General features: G+C 34.9%; 1 protein-coding gene across 5 annotated transcripts in view; it reads left to right on the top strand.

The window, feature by feature from the left end:
* The window catches only part of PRPF18 (pre-mRNA processing factor 18), a 120,240-nt gene extending 103,602 nt beyond the window's left edge, over window positions 1-16,638 (top strand). For 3 of the 5 annotated variants that reach the window (XM_072653287.1, XM_072653284.1, XM_072653286.1), the window contains one exon: window positions 16,087-16,638. In XM_072653287.1, the coding sequence (XP_072509388.1) occupies window positions 16,087-16,167 (81 nt within the window). In that variant the 3' untranslated portion in view covers window positions 16,168-16,638. Of the gene's footprint in view, window positions 1-1,589; window positions 8,218-16,086 lie in introns of those variants that run through there. The other 2 variants (XM_072653285.1, XM_072653283.1) reach the window with 1 other exon arrangement.
* The last annotated feature ends 1,227 nt before the right edge of the window (window positions 16,639-17,865 follow it).

Below are 17,865 nucleotides of genomic sequence, written 5' to 3'. Positions count from 1 at the left end.
AAGCCATTCGCTTAAATGGTTTATTATTACCTTCAAACATCCATAAAACATGTTATAGATACTTGAAAGTTATTTATATTGAAATAAATTAATTTCCACATAAAAAATGCCCACAACTTATTAGTTACAATATCCTTAAAGACCAATTTAAATGCTTAGTACTTAATATCGAATTAATGTACTAGTTCTGCTGTACATTAGAAAATAAGAATGAATGCCATATATTTGAATTATTAGCATTTGCTAATAATTGCTTAACTGAGAATGAAAACCTTTTTGTTTATGAAATATAGTGTAGAACACCTAATAGGACTATTGGGCCTCATTAGAGGGGTCTTTTCAGCTCTTGCTCGTGTTCAGACCTCTATTGAATTTAACTGCAAAAGATGTTCTAGCTCTTCCTTTTTTTCTTTGTATATTTTTTGTTCTTTTTGTTCTTTCATTTTTCTGTTTAAAATTTTAGACAAATACTAAAATTTTAATACATAATAAAAAAAGAGAAACATTATAAACTTATTAAAATTAAATATACAATAAGAAAAGAAAAAATGTCATGCACAGGCAGAATGTAGGAGAGGATTCAGAATATATAGCAATAACTTTCCATTTCTAGACAACCTACATATTAAGTACAGTAAAACTCTTCATTTTCTCAAAATTAAATTCACTGTAAGAATTTATTTTATAATCATTTAGAACAAATAAATAAGGTATAGATATCTATTAACTATTCATAAGTCCAGAACTAATTTTATAATGATTCCAGTTAGAATTTTATGGTTTTAGGTAAAATTTTGCAATAGTAGTTTCAGGGGCTTTGTTCATTTTGCGAAGCAAAACACATTCCTTTATTTCTCAGAATTCTGTTAAAAAATATTTTACACACATTATAGTCAACTTTTGTTTCACAGACTGACCATAAATTAGGTTTGTGTTTTTCAGGCATTCAGACTTTTCCTTTTTTATTCTCTTTTGCCATTTGAGGTATTACCCTATGCATTAGACCCTCAGAGGTATGCAGGAAGAAAGAGAAATGTTGAAATTGATTCAACTCTTGTGACTATGTGAATAGTTAAATTATTGTGAAATCAATTTCAGCATCTCTCCTTTTTTTCTGGCTTAGCTCTTGGGGTCCTGGGAGGCATTCTGGGGTAGTAGAAAGTACACTGAAACTGTAGAGAGAGGAATGGAGTTCAGATCCTGGCTCTGCCACATGTGTTTTATATGACATTGGGCAAGTCATTTTATCATCCGTAAGATGAGGATATTGGACTAGATGATCCCTAATATTCCTTCTAGTCTTTGATCCTGACAGGTAATTGTGTATTTCTTAGCGATTCTGGTAAAAGCTTATATTTAAAAAAAAACAAACCTGAATTTAATAACTAAAATAAGTATTTTTTGCCCTATATCAAGGTAACAGGTCATGTATAAAATATTAGTATAATTCTTTAATATGCATTAACAAAAGAAAAATTGTCAACAAGTCTTTTAGCAAGTTAAGATCTCTATGACCTTAAGTCTTTGTATTCCAAAATAAAAAAGCCATTGCAGCATTTTGTGACAGGTATTTCCCATCCATATTTCAGGTTTTGGCATATTCACTCAGGATTATGCCAGTACCTCTGTTAGTCACACTTAGAGAAAAGGTGAGTTGCTAGTTTACATTGGGATACTGCATGAGTAACTATACTCTTGTCACTAAGCACAAAACTTTTTCTAACCCACATAAGTGGTGACAGAGAGCAATCAGACCACTCTCTATTACACTGCAAAATCTTAGTGAATTAAATCTATAATCATTTGGACAAAAATATTTCATCATCTTACCTAAGTAGGTCAGATGTTCTTATGCTGCTTTATTCAGGGAAGTGATTAACTTACTATTTTTATTTTTTTTTAATTACATGTAAAAAAATTTTTTAACATTCTTTTTTTTAAATGTTGAGTTCCAAATTCTCCCTTTCCTGTATTGCCCTCCTCCTCCTCAAGAAGGCAAGCAATTTGATAAAAATTATACAGGTGCATTCATGCGAAATATTTCCATGTTAGCCTTGTTGCAAAAGAAAACACAGATCAAAAAACCCAAGGATAATAAAGTTGTTAAAAGAAGTTATGTTTCAATCTGCATTGAGACTCAAGTTTTTTCTCTGGAAGAGGTTAGCACTTTTCATCTTAAGTCCTTTGGAGTTGTCTTTGATCCTGGTGTTTCTGAGAATAGCTAAGTCATTCACAGCTGTTATTGTGTACAGTGTTCTGGTTTGCTCACTTCACTTGTATCAGTTCATGTAAGTCTTTCCAGGTTTTTTAGAAAGCCTTCTACTCATTTCTTATAACACAATAGTATTCCATCACAATCATATACTGTAATTTGTTCAGCCATTTCCCGATTGATGGGCCTCTCCTCAATTTCTAATTCTTTGCCACCACAAAGTGGGCTGCAATAAATATGTATGCATAGGTTCTTTTCCTTTTATCTCTCTGGAATACAGAACAGTTAGTAGTAGTTTTGCCGGGTCAAAAGATGTGCACAGTTTTCTATCACTGTGGGCATAGTTCCAAATTGCTCTCTAGAATGATTGAATCAGTTCGCAGTTCCACTAACAGTGCAGTAGTGTCCCTATTTTTCCACATTCCCTCCAGCATTTTCTGTTATGTTATCTAGTCTCCTGGATGTAAGATGGTACCTGAGAATTGTTTTAATTTGCATTTTTCTACTCAGTAGTAATTTAGAGCACTTTTTCATATGTCTGTAGGCAGCTCTGATTTCTTCTTCTGAAAATTGCCTTTTCATATCCTTTGACCATTTATCAATTGGGGAATGACTGATATTCTTACTAACTTGATTCAGTCTCCATATGTTTGAGAGGCATTTGTCACAAAAACTTGGTATAAAATTTTGTTCCCCAGTAACCTGCTTTTCTTCTAATCTTGGCTTCACTGGTTTTGTTTGTGCAAACCTTTTTTAATTTCATGTGATTAAAATTATCTATTTTATATCCCATAATGTTCTTCTCTCTCTTATTTGGTCACAAATTTTTCTCTTATCCATAGACCTGACAGGTAAAATATTCCATAGCCTCCAATAGGCTTATGATATCACCCTTTATGTCTAAATTATGTAACTATTTTGGTTATATGTTGTGAGATCTTGGTCTGTATCTAGTTTCTCCCAAACTTCTTTCCATTTTTCCCAGCATTTTTTGTCAGATGCTGAGTTCTTGTCCTCAGTGTTATGTACCTAATCTTTTGAACTCATCCACTCCTTTATTTCTTAGTCAGTACCAGATTTATTTTTTATGATTACTGCTTTAGTAATGCAGTTGAGATCTGGTGCTGCTAAGTCATTATCCTTCACATTTCTTTTCCAGTGATTCTCTTGATATTCTTAAGTTTTTGTTCTTCCAGATGAATTTTATTATTATTTGGTTGGTATGGCAATGAGTAAATGTAGGCAGAATTGTCATTTTTATTATTTTGGCTTGGCCTACCCATGAGCAATTAATATTTCTCCAATTGTTTAGATATGTGTGTGAACAATGTACGTGAAAACTATTCTGTAATTGTGTTCATATACTTCCTGCATTTGTCTTAGACTCCCAAGTATTTTGCGTTGTCTTCAGTTATTTTAAATGGAATTTTTCTATCTGTTCCTTCTGGGTTTTGTCTATAGTATGTAGAAATGGTGATGATTTATGTGGGTTTATTTCCGTCCTGCCACTTTGCTGAAATGGTTAATTATTTCAACTAGTTTTTCAGTTGATTCTCTAAGTATACTATTACATGTCTGCAAAGAGTAATAGTTTTGTTTTGTTACTGCCTATTCTGATTCCTTCCATTTCTTTTTCTTATTGCTGTAGCTAGCATTTCTAGTACAATATTAAATAATAGTGGGGATGATGGGCATCCCTGCTTCATACTTCATCTTATTGGGAAGGCTTCATTTATCTCAATTATAGATAATATTTGCTTTTGGTTTTAGATAGGTGCTACTTACCATTTTTGAAATGACTCCATTTATTCCTGTGCTTTTTAATATTCTTTAATAGGAATGAGTGTTATATTTTGTCAGAAGCTTTTTCTGCATCTATTGGTATAGTTTTATAATTTTTGTTGTTTTTGTTATTGATATCCCCTGTATTTCTGGCATAAATTCCCATTGATCATAATGTATGGTCTTAGTGATATATTGCTGTAATCACCTTGCTAGTATTTTATATAAGATTTTTGCATAAATATTCATTAAGGAAGTTCTTCCTTAGTTTCTCTGTTTTTGTTCTTCCTGGTTTAGGTGACAGTTCCATATTTGTCTCATAAAAAGAAACTGATAGAACACCTTCTTTGCCTGTTTTTCCTAATAATTTGTGTAGTATTGGGATTAATTTTTCCTTAAATGTTTGATAGAATTCACTTGTAAATTTAGCTCATTTTAGGGATTTTTTCTTAGGGAGCTCATTGATGGCTTGTTCAGTTTCTTTTTCTATGATAGAGTTATTTAAGTATTTGATTCCCTTATCAGTTAATCTGGGTAATTAATATTTTTGTAAATATTTGTTCATTTTACTTAGGTTTTCTGATTTATTGAACTAATAATTGTTTAAATTTCCTCTTCATTAGCAGTGAATTCACCCCATTTTTGATGCTGGTAATTTGGCTTCTTTTTTTCTTTAATCAAATTAACCAATGGATTATCTATTTTGTTGGTTTTTGCATAAAACCAGCTGCTAGTTTTATTTATTAATTTTTTAAAAAAACTTTAAATTTTACTAACCTTACCTTTTTTTTCCCCAAGATTTCCATTTTGGTATTTAATTGGGAATTTTAAATTTATTATTTCTCTAACTTTTCTGCCTTGGCAGCATCCCACAAATTTTGGAACCTTGTATCATTGTTGTCATTTTCTTTAATGAAATTATCGCTTGTTTCTGTGATTTGTTCTTTGATCCATTCTTTAGAATTAGATTATTTAGTTTCCAATTAATTGTAATCTGTTTCCAAAGCCCCTTTATTGAATTGTTTTTATTACATTATGTTCTGAAAAGAGTACATTTAATATTTCTGCTTTTCTACATTTGATTGTGAGGTATTTATGCCCTAATAATTGTCAGTTTTTGTCAAAGGACCATTTACAACTGAGAAAAAAGTATAATTCTTTCAAATCCCATTCAATTTTCTCCAGAGGTCTATTATATCTAACTTTTCTAAAATTTTGTTTATCTCCTTAGCTTTCTTGTTTTTTTTATCGTTAGATTTATGTAGTTCTGAAAGGGGAAAGTTGAGGCCTCCCACTAGAACAATTTTATTGTTTCTTTCCTCCTGTAACTCATTTTTCTTTTCCTTTAAGAATTTGTATGCTATGCTACTTGGTACATTAGTATTGATATTACTTCATTGTCTATAGGACCTTTTGACTTATCTGTTTATCTCTTTTAATTAGGTCTGTTTTTGCTTTTGCATTGTCTGAGAATCTGATTGTTATCCCTGCCTTTTTTTTAACTTCATCTGAAACATGATAGGTTCTGTTCCAGCCCCTGTTTTTACTCTGTCTCTCAAGTGTTTTTCTTGTAAACAACTTATTGTTGGATTCTGATTTTTAATCCATTCTGCTATTTTTAATCCATTCTCCTATCTCCCCTTTTCTGGGGAGTTCATCCCATTCACATTCATTGTTATGATGACTGTATATTACCCTTCATCCTATTTTTTCTCTGTTTATCCTTCTCCCTCTCTTTCTGTTTTTATTTTATCCCTCCTCAAAAATTCTGTTTTGCTTCTGACCACTCTCTCTTAATCTACCCTCCTTTCTACCAGCTTCTGCCTATCCTCTTATTATCTTCCTGTAGGGTAAGATAGATATCTATACCCAGCTGAGTGTGTATGGTATTCTAACTTTTGAGCCCATTCTGAAGAGAGTACAGCTCAAGCATTGTCTGCTAATCCCCAACCCCCATCTTACTCTGAACTGTAAAAGCTCTTCTTTTTGCATCCCTTTTTTGTGAGATAATTTTCCTCATTCTTCTTCTTTCTTCCTCCTTCTTCCAGTGCATGTCTTCTCCCTTAATTTTATTTTTTTGAAATAATCCCATTGTAATCAACTCAAACCTGTGCCCTCTATGTATCTTGATAATGATATATAGTTCTTAGGATAATAATGATAAAGGTCTTAGGAATTACAATGATTAGCTTTCCATATAGGGATATAAACTACGAACCTTATTGAATCCCTCATGATTTCTCATTCATTTTACCTTTTTATCCTTCTCTTGAGTATTGTGTCAGGTTTTCTATTCGCTTCTCGTTTTTGAAAGTACTCTATTTCATTAAATGTCCATTTTTTCCCCTGAAGGATTTCAGTTTTGCTGAGTATGTTATTCTTGGTTGTAATCCTAGCTCTTTTGCCTTCTGGAATATCATATTTCCAAGCCCTCTGCTCTGTTCATGTGGAAGCTACTAAATCTTGTTTGATCCTGAATGTGGCTCCATGATATTTGAATTGTTTCTTTTTGTATCCTTGCAATATTTTCTCCTTGATCTAGGGCCTCTAGAATTTGGCTGTAGTATTCCTGGGACTTTTTAGTTTGGAATCTCTTTCAGGAGGTTATCAGTGGATTCTTTCAATTTTTATTTTACCCTCTGGTTCTAGAATATCAAGACAGTTTTCCTTGATAATATCTTGAAATATGCTGTCTAGGTTTGTTTTTGTTTTTTTTTTAGATCATGGGTCTCAGTCCATTAATTCTTAAATGATCTCTCTTGGATCTGTTTTCCAGGTCACTTGTTTTTCCAGTCAGATGTTTCACATCTTTTATTTTTTCATTCTTTTGATTTTATTTCTTGATGCTTCATGAGTCATTAGCTTCTACTTGTTCAGTTCTAATTTATGAGGATTTTTTTTCCCTTCAGTCATCTTTTGTGTCCTTATTTCCATTTGGCTGATTCTGCTTTTTAAGAAATTCTTCTCTTCAGTAAATTTTTTGTGCCTCTTTTCCATTTGGCCAATTCTGTTTTTTAAGGTGTTATTTTTTGCAATATTTTTTGGTGCCTCTTTTACCAAGTGTTCACTCTCTTTTCATAATTTTCTTGCTTCTCTCTCATTTCCTTTTTCCAGTTTTTCCCATATCTCTCTTACTTGATTTTTAAAAATACCTTTTGAGGTTTTTCAGGAGTTCTGGTTGGACTAGTGTCCTGTTCACATTTTTCTTTGAGAACTTGCTTGTAGCTTTTTTGGGGGGAGGGGGGGGACATCTTGTAGCTTATTTGAGATGGTTTTTTTCTGAGTTTGTGTCTTGATTTTCTCTATCACTTTAGTAATAACTCTTTATGGTCAGATTTTTGTTGTTGTTTTGTTTGCTGCTTCAGGGGTGTGTGTGTGTGTGTGTGTGTGTGTGTGTGCGTGTGCGTGTGCGTGTGTTGCTCTTTTCTGAAGGTCCATAGATTTTTTGTTGTTTTCAAAGTGGTTTAGTTTAAGGAGAAGTGTGGTCACTGCTTTCCTAGTCTGTATTATGGTCTTTACCCAGGAATTGACCTTCTTCCCCTAGAGCTACAAGTTCTAGCACTCTTTTCTCCCTGGAACTGTGACTAGGGCCCTTACTCCCTTGCAAGTAACCATAAACACTCTTATCTGCCCTGAAAATGTTTCCTGTGCCCACAAGTGCTAGTGTTCCTGTTTATCCTGGGACTGCCATCTTGGAACTGTACGGGTAATACAACAGGGCCCTGAACTGAGCACCAGCAAAGGGTCTCCTGTAATCTCTTTTGGACCAGTTGTCCAGTTGGTTTCCCATCTGTGGGCTGAGAGTTCTTCAAACTGTTGCTGATGCAGCTGCTTCCAAGGTCTGCTGCTTGCCCTATGGCAGGGTCTTTGCTGTACTCCAGACCAGCCACTACTCTAATGAGACAAACCTTTCTTGCTGACCTCTTTCACTTGATCTTTTGTTGGTTCTGGTGCTCCAAAATTCAGTTTGAGGCATTATTATAAAGTTGTTTAGAGGGAAATTGGGGGAAATTCAGGTGCCTTCTTTCTGTTACTCCACTATCTTGCATGATCAGTTTTGGAAATGAAAGCATATTCATCTGTAAAAAATAGTAACAACAACAAAAAAATTAACACATCATCTTATTTCATTCTAGAAACTGTAGGAACAGTTTTAGTCTGTCCCAAGCTATCAATTTTCATCTTATGGAATAAAATTTTCCAGTATGCTTTCCATATGTGCAGTGTTTTTTAAGCACTTAATTTTTGTAGTGGGACCTTTTCACTTACAGATGTGTGGAAATACCTGCATCTGCTGGCTCCCCAGGAAATTTTTATATCCATAGCAGTTACATGAATGGTTATTTTGTCAATTAAATGCTAGCATGGCTTTTACTCAGAAGAATTTGATTTTAGTGATATACTGTGCTGAAAGACTTCCTCCTGAAGCTAATGCTAGGAGCATCCATGGGTCTTCCATAACACCTACTATGGTGCCTGGCACTTAGTACTTGCTTAATAAATGTTTGTTGATTGATTGATTGTGCAAGTAATGTTAGGTTAATTAATGTTGGGGCTAAAAATGAATGTTTGCGCCTTTGTGTCAGAAAATTTTTTAAATATCCAGCAAGTATGGTGTAAGCTTAATCATTTTTGTGTTTTAGAGAATATCCTAAATTGTTGCACTGAATTACTTATAGGTGAATGTCACATTGTAGATTAATATCCTTAAAGTAGAAGTATGGAGGGAGACGCAATAGTTACATCTCAGTCTTTCAGCCTAATCTTTAGACATCACAGGCAAATAGAAAGACCACTGAATTTGGACTCAGCAAAGCTGGGTTTGAGCCTAATATCAACATTGGCTATATCACTGTGGGCAAGTCCTTTGACAGTTTTCAGTCTGTAAAATAATACCTCTAAAGGTTGTTGCAAGGTGTTGTAAATTGTATTGTGACTTAAGTTGCTATTATTATTGAGGTTGTTTTGAATATGTGATTTATGTGATTCACCTAAAGACTTCTTCATGTTGTTAGGATATACTGCTAAGTGGTTCTTATTTTTCACCTTTAGTAGTATATTGTGAAGTGCTAGAATTATTTGGGATGCCTAGTAATAAGAAATAGTTTTACTAATTTTAAAATGTTGTCAGTGTGATTAATGAGATGTCTTAGAAAATCTTGAAAAATCTTGGAGAAGAAAAGAGGTGTTGCAGGATCGGAAAGAGGAAAATATGGCTCCTATTTTCATAAAAGGAAAGAAGAGAGATTTTTGAAACTTTAGTCCTGTAAGTCTGACTGATTCCTGGAATAGTTTGTGAGCATTTTGAAAAGGAAGCAGATGATCACTAAAAGGCAGCATGGTTTCAACAAGAACAAGTTACATCTATTTCTCTTTTCCTTTTTGATAGGATAACTATACTGGTAGCTCACAGGAATTCCATAGCCATGAGTATATCTGGAATTCAGAAAGATACTTGATGGAGCCTTTTATAATATCCTTGTAGATTCTCTTAAAGGTGTAGACTAAATGTTAGTATGGTTAGGTCTGTTTTTTCATGGTTGAATGGCTGGACAAAAAGTAGTAATGAAAAGATTAGTATCACGTAGAATGGGGGTTATTAATCTGGAGTCTGTATGCCACCTGGGAGTCTGTGGATAGATTTCAGTAGGCTTTTGGATTTGGATAGGAAGAAGTTACATCTTTATTTTCATTAATTGCAAGTTTCCATTGTAACTCCATATATTTTATGCACTTAAACACATTATGCCAAGAAGGGGTCACCAGACTGCTGAAGGGGCAATGACATAAAAGAAGTTTAAGAACTTCTGATGCAGAAGGATATTTCCAGTGGAGTGCCCCAGAACCTTCACTCAATTCTTTGCGCACTTTTTTTAAAATTAGTGATTTGGACAAAGGCATATATGGTATATTAGTTAAACTGACAGGTGACACGAAGCTTGGAGGGAGAGACAAGCTAAAATGTTGAAAGACAGCAAGTATTTAAAAATGTCAACGGGCTAGAAATTTGTACTGAATAAAGATAAGTGTAAAGATCTACTTTTTTTTTTTTTTTAAGAAATAAATTGCCCAAATACAAGATAACGGGCAGCATGGCTAGATGATAATTTTTATGAAAGCTACATAGTGGATTGTAAGCTCAGTGTGGGTCAGTAATTTGATGCCCCCAAAGGTCAGTATAATCTTGGGCCTTAATTGAAGATAGGTTCCAGAATTAAGGAGGTGATAGCCTTGAGGTACTTTCCCATGGTCAAACCATATTTGGAGTATTTTGTTCATTTATAAGAATATATACTTTGAGAATATTATTGCCAAACTGAAATACATCAAGAGAAGGGTGATCAGGATGGTGAAAGAGCTAGGCCCCATGTGATATGAGGGCCATATGAAGGAACTGGAAATTAGAAGATTTACATACATATATGAAGGCATACATTAATTAGGACCTCTCTAGAAATACTACTCTTCAAATCCCACTGCATGGGTCCTATGGAAGAGGGTAATTTGAGTTGATCCCAGAGGATTGAAATAGGAGTAGTACATGGAAATTGCAGGAAGACAGGTTTTAGATTAACGTAAGGATAAATTTCCTAAACAAAAGAGGTAACTCAAAATGGAAAGGCCTATATTAGGATGTAATGAATTTCCTAGAGTATTTCAGACAGGCTGAATGAGCACTTATAAGCAGTGTGTCAGAAGATTTAGTGTGGTTTAGACTGCTTCTGAAAGTTCTTCCAGTTCTGGATTCCAGGAAAACATACTTCCCTTAAGCTACATTCTCTAGTGTTAGTTTGATAAAAAGAAACTTAAGACACACTAATGTGGTGGTTGTAGCCTGGTTTCAGTAAAACCTTGTTCTTTTACAATTCCAAAAGAAAGTTGGAGTTGAGTTAATAGAGGTAGTTTTTAGAACACATTTAGGGTTATTTTTCAGGCATAGATAGTTTGGTGAAAGATGAACCCTAATTTTGCATTAGCCAGCATAAAATATAACCTGTTTTACTTACTACCATTCATGGAGATAAGCAAAATCTTATCTTATTTGATATGTTTATAGATTTTAAGGATATCATAGTTAACAGAAAGTGATGTCATTCTTTTGGTAATGCTTCTATCAAGCAAAAAATTGAGAAAGATAGTGACTTAGAATTTTTACACTGTTAAACATTTTAGAATGATGACACCAGTTTTTGCTGCTTTGTATTTCTTATAAGCTCTAATTACTTAGCTTCTTGTGAAAAACATGTAAGGAAATGTCTACTAGTAAACTTATGCCTCATTGTTTTACTGAGTAAGAAATGGTCTCAAATCATGTGGCAATCAGGCGGAGTAGAAGGATGGACCTGCCCTTTCTCTTCCCCCCATAGCCCATAAAATACCTGTAAAAAAATGACTCTAAATAAATTCTAGAGCAGGAGAAGCCACAAAACTACAGAGTGAAAGAGATTTTTCAGCCCAAGACAGCCTGGGAGGCCAACAGGAAAGGTCTATCGCTCTGAACTCAGAGTAGAGGGCAGCCCAGCCTTGGCTGCGCAGCAAGGCAGGGACAGGACTGGAGCAGGCTTCAGGGTGTGGAATCACAGGTAGCAGCTGTGGTCCCCAGATTTCTCAACCCATAAATGCCAAAGACAGCTACAAAAGTCAGTGAGAGAGCTTTTTCACCTGGGAGAGAGAGGAGTGTGGGCCTCTCCCCAGCCCCGGCCCCAGGGTGGTGGCAGTCACTGCGGCAGCAGCGTTTGCTTTTGGAGCCTAGACCTAAAGACCCTGGGGAAATTGAGCTGCTGATCTGGATCTCAGTCCTGAGTGGAGGTCCTGGGGGGGTGAGGAGAAGCACTGGTGCTGGTGTGGTAGAGTTGGTGGTGGCTGTGGAGAGAGAATCCTATTTGCAGATCCTGGATAGAAAAGGGGTTTGTGGTTGCTCACAGACCAGAGTGCAGGCCAGGAGAAGAGTAAACTCCTCTCCCTTGATTGTGCCACCTTGGAGGAACTGAGAACTTATAGGTCCCTAGAGTATACCCTCCACTTGACAAAGGACTCAAAAGACAAGTAACTGACTGGAAAAATGGCCAAAAAGCGGGGAGGGGGAGATAAGACTATAGAAGGTTACTTTATGAGTGAAAAGGTATTTTCTTCTAGCCTTTTGGATGAGGAAGAACAAATGCATACCATCAGAGGAAGGCATCAAAGTCAAGGCAAAACCTCCAAAAAAAAATATTCAGTGGTCTCAGGCCATGGAAGAGCTCAAAAAGGATTTTGAAAATCAAGTTGAGAGGTGGTGGAAAAATTGAGAAGAGAAATGAGAGAGATGCAAGAAAATCATGAGAAGTCAACAACTTGCTAAAGGAGATCCAAAAAAATGCTGAAGAAAATAACACCTTTAAAAATAGACTAATCCAAATGGCAAAAGAGGTCCAAAAAGCCAGTGAGGAGAAGAATGCTTTACAAAGCAGAATTGGCTAAATGGAAAAGGAGGTTTAAAAGCTCACTATAGAAATAGTTCTTTAAAAATTAGAATGGAGCAGATGGAAGCTAATGACTTTATGAGAAACCAAGAAATTATAAAACAGAACCAAAAGAATGAAAAAAGTTGAAGACAGCGTGAAATATCTCGTTGGAAAAACAACTGACCTGGAAAATAGATCCAGGAGAGATAATTTAAAAATTATTGATCTACTTGAAAACCATGATCAAAAAAAGAGCCTAGCCATCATCTTCCAAGAAATTATCAAAGAAAACTGCCCTGATATTCTAGAACTAGTAGGCAAAATAGAAATGGAAAAATTCACTGATCACCTCCTGAAAGAGATCGCAAAAGAAAAACTTCTAGGGATATTGTAGCCAAATTCCAGAGTTCCCAGGTCAAAGAGAAAATATTACAAGTAGCCAGAAAGAAACAGTTCAAGTACTGTGGAAATATAATCAGGATAACACAGGATTTATCAGCTTCTGCAGTAAGGAATCGAAGGGCTTGGAATATGATATTCCAGAGGTCAAAGGAGGTAGGATTAAAACCAAGAATCACCTACTCAGCAAAACTGAGTATAATACTTCAGGGAAAAAAAAGGAATTTCAATGAAATAGAGGACTTCCAAACATTCTTATTGAAAAGACCAGAGCTGAATAGAAAATTTGGCTTTTCAAATACAAGAATCAAGAGAAACATGAAAAGGTAAACAGGAAAGAGAAGCCTTAAGGAACTCATTAAAGTTGAACTGTTTATATTCTTACGTGGAAAAATGTTATTTGAAACTCATGAGACCTTTTTCAGTATTATAGTAGTTAGAGGGAATATGTATATGTAGATATGTATATGTACATGGATGTATGTGTATCTGTATACATAGACAGAGGGCACAGGGTAAGCTGAATATGAAGGGAGAATACCTGGAAAAAAATAAAATTTACTGTTGAAAGGAATGTACTAGGAGTAAGAGAAAGGGAGAGGTAGAATGTAGCAAATCATCTCACATAAAAGAGGCAAGAAAGAGCTTTTACAATGGATGAGAAGAGGGAGGAGATAAAGGAAATAATTGAGTCTTGCTCTCATGGGAATTAACCTAAGGAAGGAATAACACACACTCAATTGGATATGAAAATCTATTTTTCCCTGGAGGAAGGCAAGGGGGAAAGAGATGGAAGAGGGAAGATAATAGAAGGGACAGCAAATTGGGGAAAGGGATAATCAGAAGCAAACACTGTTGTGGGAGGACAGGTCAAGGGAGAGAATGGATTAAATGAAGGGCAGGATAGGACAGAGGGAAAGGTGGTTAGTCTTTTACAACATAACTATTATGGAAGTGCTTTGCATTGTTACACATGTATAACCTATGTTGAATTGCTTGTTTTCTCAATGAGGGTGGGTGGGGAGGAAGGGAGAGAATATGGAATTCAAAGCTTTAAAAATTGTTTTAGCATGTAACTGGAAATTACAGGCAATGGAGTATAGAAATCTATTTTTCCCTACAGGAAAATAGAGTGGAAGGTGGATGAAAAAAAGGGTGGTTAGTAGAAGGGAGGAAAAACTGGAGGGAAGGGGTGAATGGGGTGCATGCTGTCCTGTGGTGGGGGGTGGGGAGAGATGGGGAGAAAATTTTGAATTCAAATTCTTGTGGAAGTGAATATTAAGAACTGAAAAATAAATAATATATTGAGAAAAGTAATAATAAAAAAATTAAAGTCTAAAAAAAATAATGTGGCAGTCAAATTCTGAGTAGATTGGCCCAATTTAAGACATTGGCCTGTGTTTGATTAATAAGTCTGTTGTGTGCTTTGATTATGAGCCTTTGAAGACCTATACTGTGTACTATATAACCATATTGAAAATGGTATAGTAATATTTTGTCATAGCTATTTATGCCATAAGTTGTCAAAGTTTTACAGTTTCTGGGGAATTAGGATAATTTCAGGCAAAATGTGAGTATATATTTTTAAATCATTGGCCGTTTAGTTAGTTTAAATCCTCCTCACCACATGGAATAAGCCCTTAGAAATCCACTGTTAAAATGGAATGAAAATTACATTCAGCAGAATTACATCAATTTACTTTTCATTTGCTCATAATAATTCTTGTCATGTTTTGCTGCTGACTAAAGCTATTTATTTTTCATCAGGAGTGTTCTCTTTCTTAGCCCCGTGACTCTCTTCTTACCTATTCCTTCAGGGGATTTAAGATGCCAAATTAATGATATCACATTCATTTCCATGGCTACAGATCACATTTTGCAAACATGGGATTAGAGTTACACTTCAGGAGAAGCTAGGCTATGAGAAGGGAATGCTATTTATTTTAAAGCAAGTACCTGAGCAGCAAAAGGGAGAAGAGAAAATGGGAGTAAAGCATATTGTTTCATTTCTAAATAGCCTTTCTTTTCATTTGTTTCTTTGGGAAAAATCTATTTTTGAAGATCAATTGAAAAATAATTAAACAAAACCTCTAAATGTGATTATTTCAAAATTGGCTTAGAAATCACAAAGTTAACAATTAGAAAATTTTAATTTGTCAGATTTTCTGAACCTGCTAAATCCTAGCTGGAGTTTAATGATTAATGTAGAAGTAACAAAAGCCTTATATTTTTTACTGTTTACTTCTAGTTAGGGAAAACTGTAAATTCCCTTGACTAGATTTGTGTGCCTATGTTTTTTCAGTAAAATTAAGAGTCTGAATAATTAGCTGATTTTGATGATAAGAATAAAATGTCTGTCCTTAGTGATGATGTTTTTGATACCTTTTAAAACAGGGGACTTTGGATGATGAATCCATACATTTTTAGAAAATCTTTTATTTTCCACCCTCAGATTCGGTTAGTTTGTATTCAGTAAGTACCTACTTTGCATGACAATTAGACGGTACAGTGAGTAGAGTACTAGGTCTGGAGTTAGGAATATTTATCTTCATGAGTTCAACTCTGGTCTCAGATGCTTCCTGGCTCTGTGACTCTGGGAAAGTCACTTAATCTTATTTGCCTGTTTCTTCACCTGTAAAATGAGCTAGCATAGGAAAGGACATCATTCCAATATCTTTGTCAAGAAAATCCCAAATGGGATCATGAAGAGTTGGGCATAATTGAAAAACTACCAAACAGCAACAGCCCACTGTGTACCGTCCATGAAGTTCTCAGATGTTAACCAGCAGATTTTCTGTTTTGTTTATAGTCATAGCCATTTAAGCTTTAGTAACGTGAAATCAGGAACACTTGAAGTATATGAAATTTAATTATTGCTTAGTACTCCATGGATCTGTATGGGTACTATCAATATAGATTGCAAACCTGGCAGAACAAATTCATTCTTACATAATAAGTCTAAATGGAACTGGGCTTCGTTGTCCTTGGACAACACACAAAAATCAGTCCATTGCGGGGCCCTTGTTTGAAGCCTTTCCAGCTTGGTGAAGACCCCAGGGTTTTTGCTTTGTTAGTGTAGCCTTGGAGAGCTCAGTTACCATCACACCATGAGGCATCTCAGTAGAACTTGAAGAGAGGGCTTAAATTGTACAAATGATTATACTTCAGAGCAGCATATTATTACTATTATATGATGAATATGTAAATATTTTTAAAATTATTTTTATTTTTGCCATTTTCTTTTCTTAGGGTTTGAAAAGATTAATGACCATTTGTCAGAAGCACTTCTCAACAGACCCATCAAAATGTGTGGAGTACAATGCACTATGACAACTCTTCTCCATGGAGCTGTAGAACAATAAGAAACTTAAGACCTGTGGCTTTGGGGGAACTGCTACCAGAGATGCAAGAGAGAGAAGGAATCAAGTTTTGGGAGCAGCAGTTTTCTACCAAATTCATTTCTTTGTTTATTTAGCAAACTCTGGTTCTTGCATCAAATATGACAGCAGACTCTTGATTGTTGAATCATATTTTGATTTTTAACAGTCTCAAAGTAAAACACCAGTGTTTCTTCCTTGACACTTTACGTACACAGATAGCAGTCATTGAGGGATTCCTTTTGAACATTTTCCCATCAGATGTGGAAGTTGTTGGTAAATGATTAGAAGGAAACATTTGAGGTTGACTTGTAATTATTTCTGTAAAATATTATAATATTCATGTTATAATTATTATGGTTTTATAGAGGAAAGCTTTTCAACAACTGCCCCCAAAATACAGTATCCCTTGGTTACATTTGAATTTCTTAAATGTGTCTGATTTTTTTTTCTGACTTCCATTAGAGGTTTGACTTTTAATTTTGTGACTCATTTGTTTTTCTTTGATTTCTGATCTTCAGATTTTTCTTGGGTTAATATCTTAGAGAAGCTGAAATAATCAGGAAATGGATGTTTTAAAAATTAGGGCATATCTTACTATGAAAATTTCTAGAGAAATTTAGTAATCTCTACATATGAGATTATGAATTAGAAGGTTCCCTGTGGGAAATGGAGTATCACAGCCAAAAGAATGATAAGGTTCAAAAACCTTTTAGTCTTCCTAGGCCAGGATTGTCTAGGATCTTGCCATACACTGTGAATTAGTCATATAGTTGTGACTTTCTGCCATGTTCTACCAAATAGCGGAGGGCAAAGCAGGTGGTGCTTTTGTTACCTTGAGTGTTCACTTGATGATGGTATTTCCTAGTTCCAAATTCTCAGATAAATAAGTATTTGTTCTTATTTCTCCCTGTGCAGAGGTTACCCCCCAAGGTGCAGTGCTGTCCAGTCATTGATTATGATACATGACTGAATGTAGAAGAAACAGAAGAATTGGTTGGTTTAGAAGGTTATGTAAATAGGATATTAATTAATTAGGTGAGGATAGCCAAGGCACTTTCATGAGCTACTGCTGGCTCCTTAGTAGTTGGAGTAGGAAGGGTCACAAATGCTTGGCTCCACATTCATTTAACTTAGAAGTCAGGAAGAAAGAGGTTTTAGCAGGAATTAGAGAAGGCTGAGTGCTTGAGTGCAGGCACACAAGTATTTCTGGCCAAGAGTTTTTAACCTTTTTTGTGTCATGGACTCCTTTGGAAATCTGGAGTTGGGGGAGGGGAACAGGACACACAAACCCTCTCAGAAGATTTAAATGCATGAAATAAAATATGTAGGATTATGTATTATATTATTGAAATATAGTTTCCAAAATATATTTTTAAAAATCCCTAACTGTAGGTTTTAAGGACCCTTGTTCTAAACACTTGAAGAGAATTGGCAGTAATTTAATATATAAATCAGTGAACGCTTATTTAAGTACCTTTACACAGGTAAAGAAAATGTCTGTTATGTTGAGAGAGATAGGTTTAGAAAAGATATGTCTCTATCCTGTGTGTAGTCTCTTAGAGGGATAAAACAGAAACACAAGTACCTGTGATAGAGAATATTACATAAGGGCATTTGAAGAGCAAAACAAAGTAATATGTGGCTTTGC

Source organism: Notamacropus eugenii, chromosome 3 (assembly GCF_028372415.1).
Source record: "Notamacropus eugenii isolate mMacEug1 chromosome 3, mMacEug1.pri_v2, whole genome shotgun sequence".
NCBI classification, from domain to species: domain Eukaryota; kingdom Metazoa; phylum Chordata; class Mammalia; order Diprotodontia; family Macropodidae; genus Notamacropus; species Notamacropus eugenii.
Note: the sequence above shows the minus strand (reverse complement) of the source record. Positions and strands in the feature narration are given on the sequence as shown.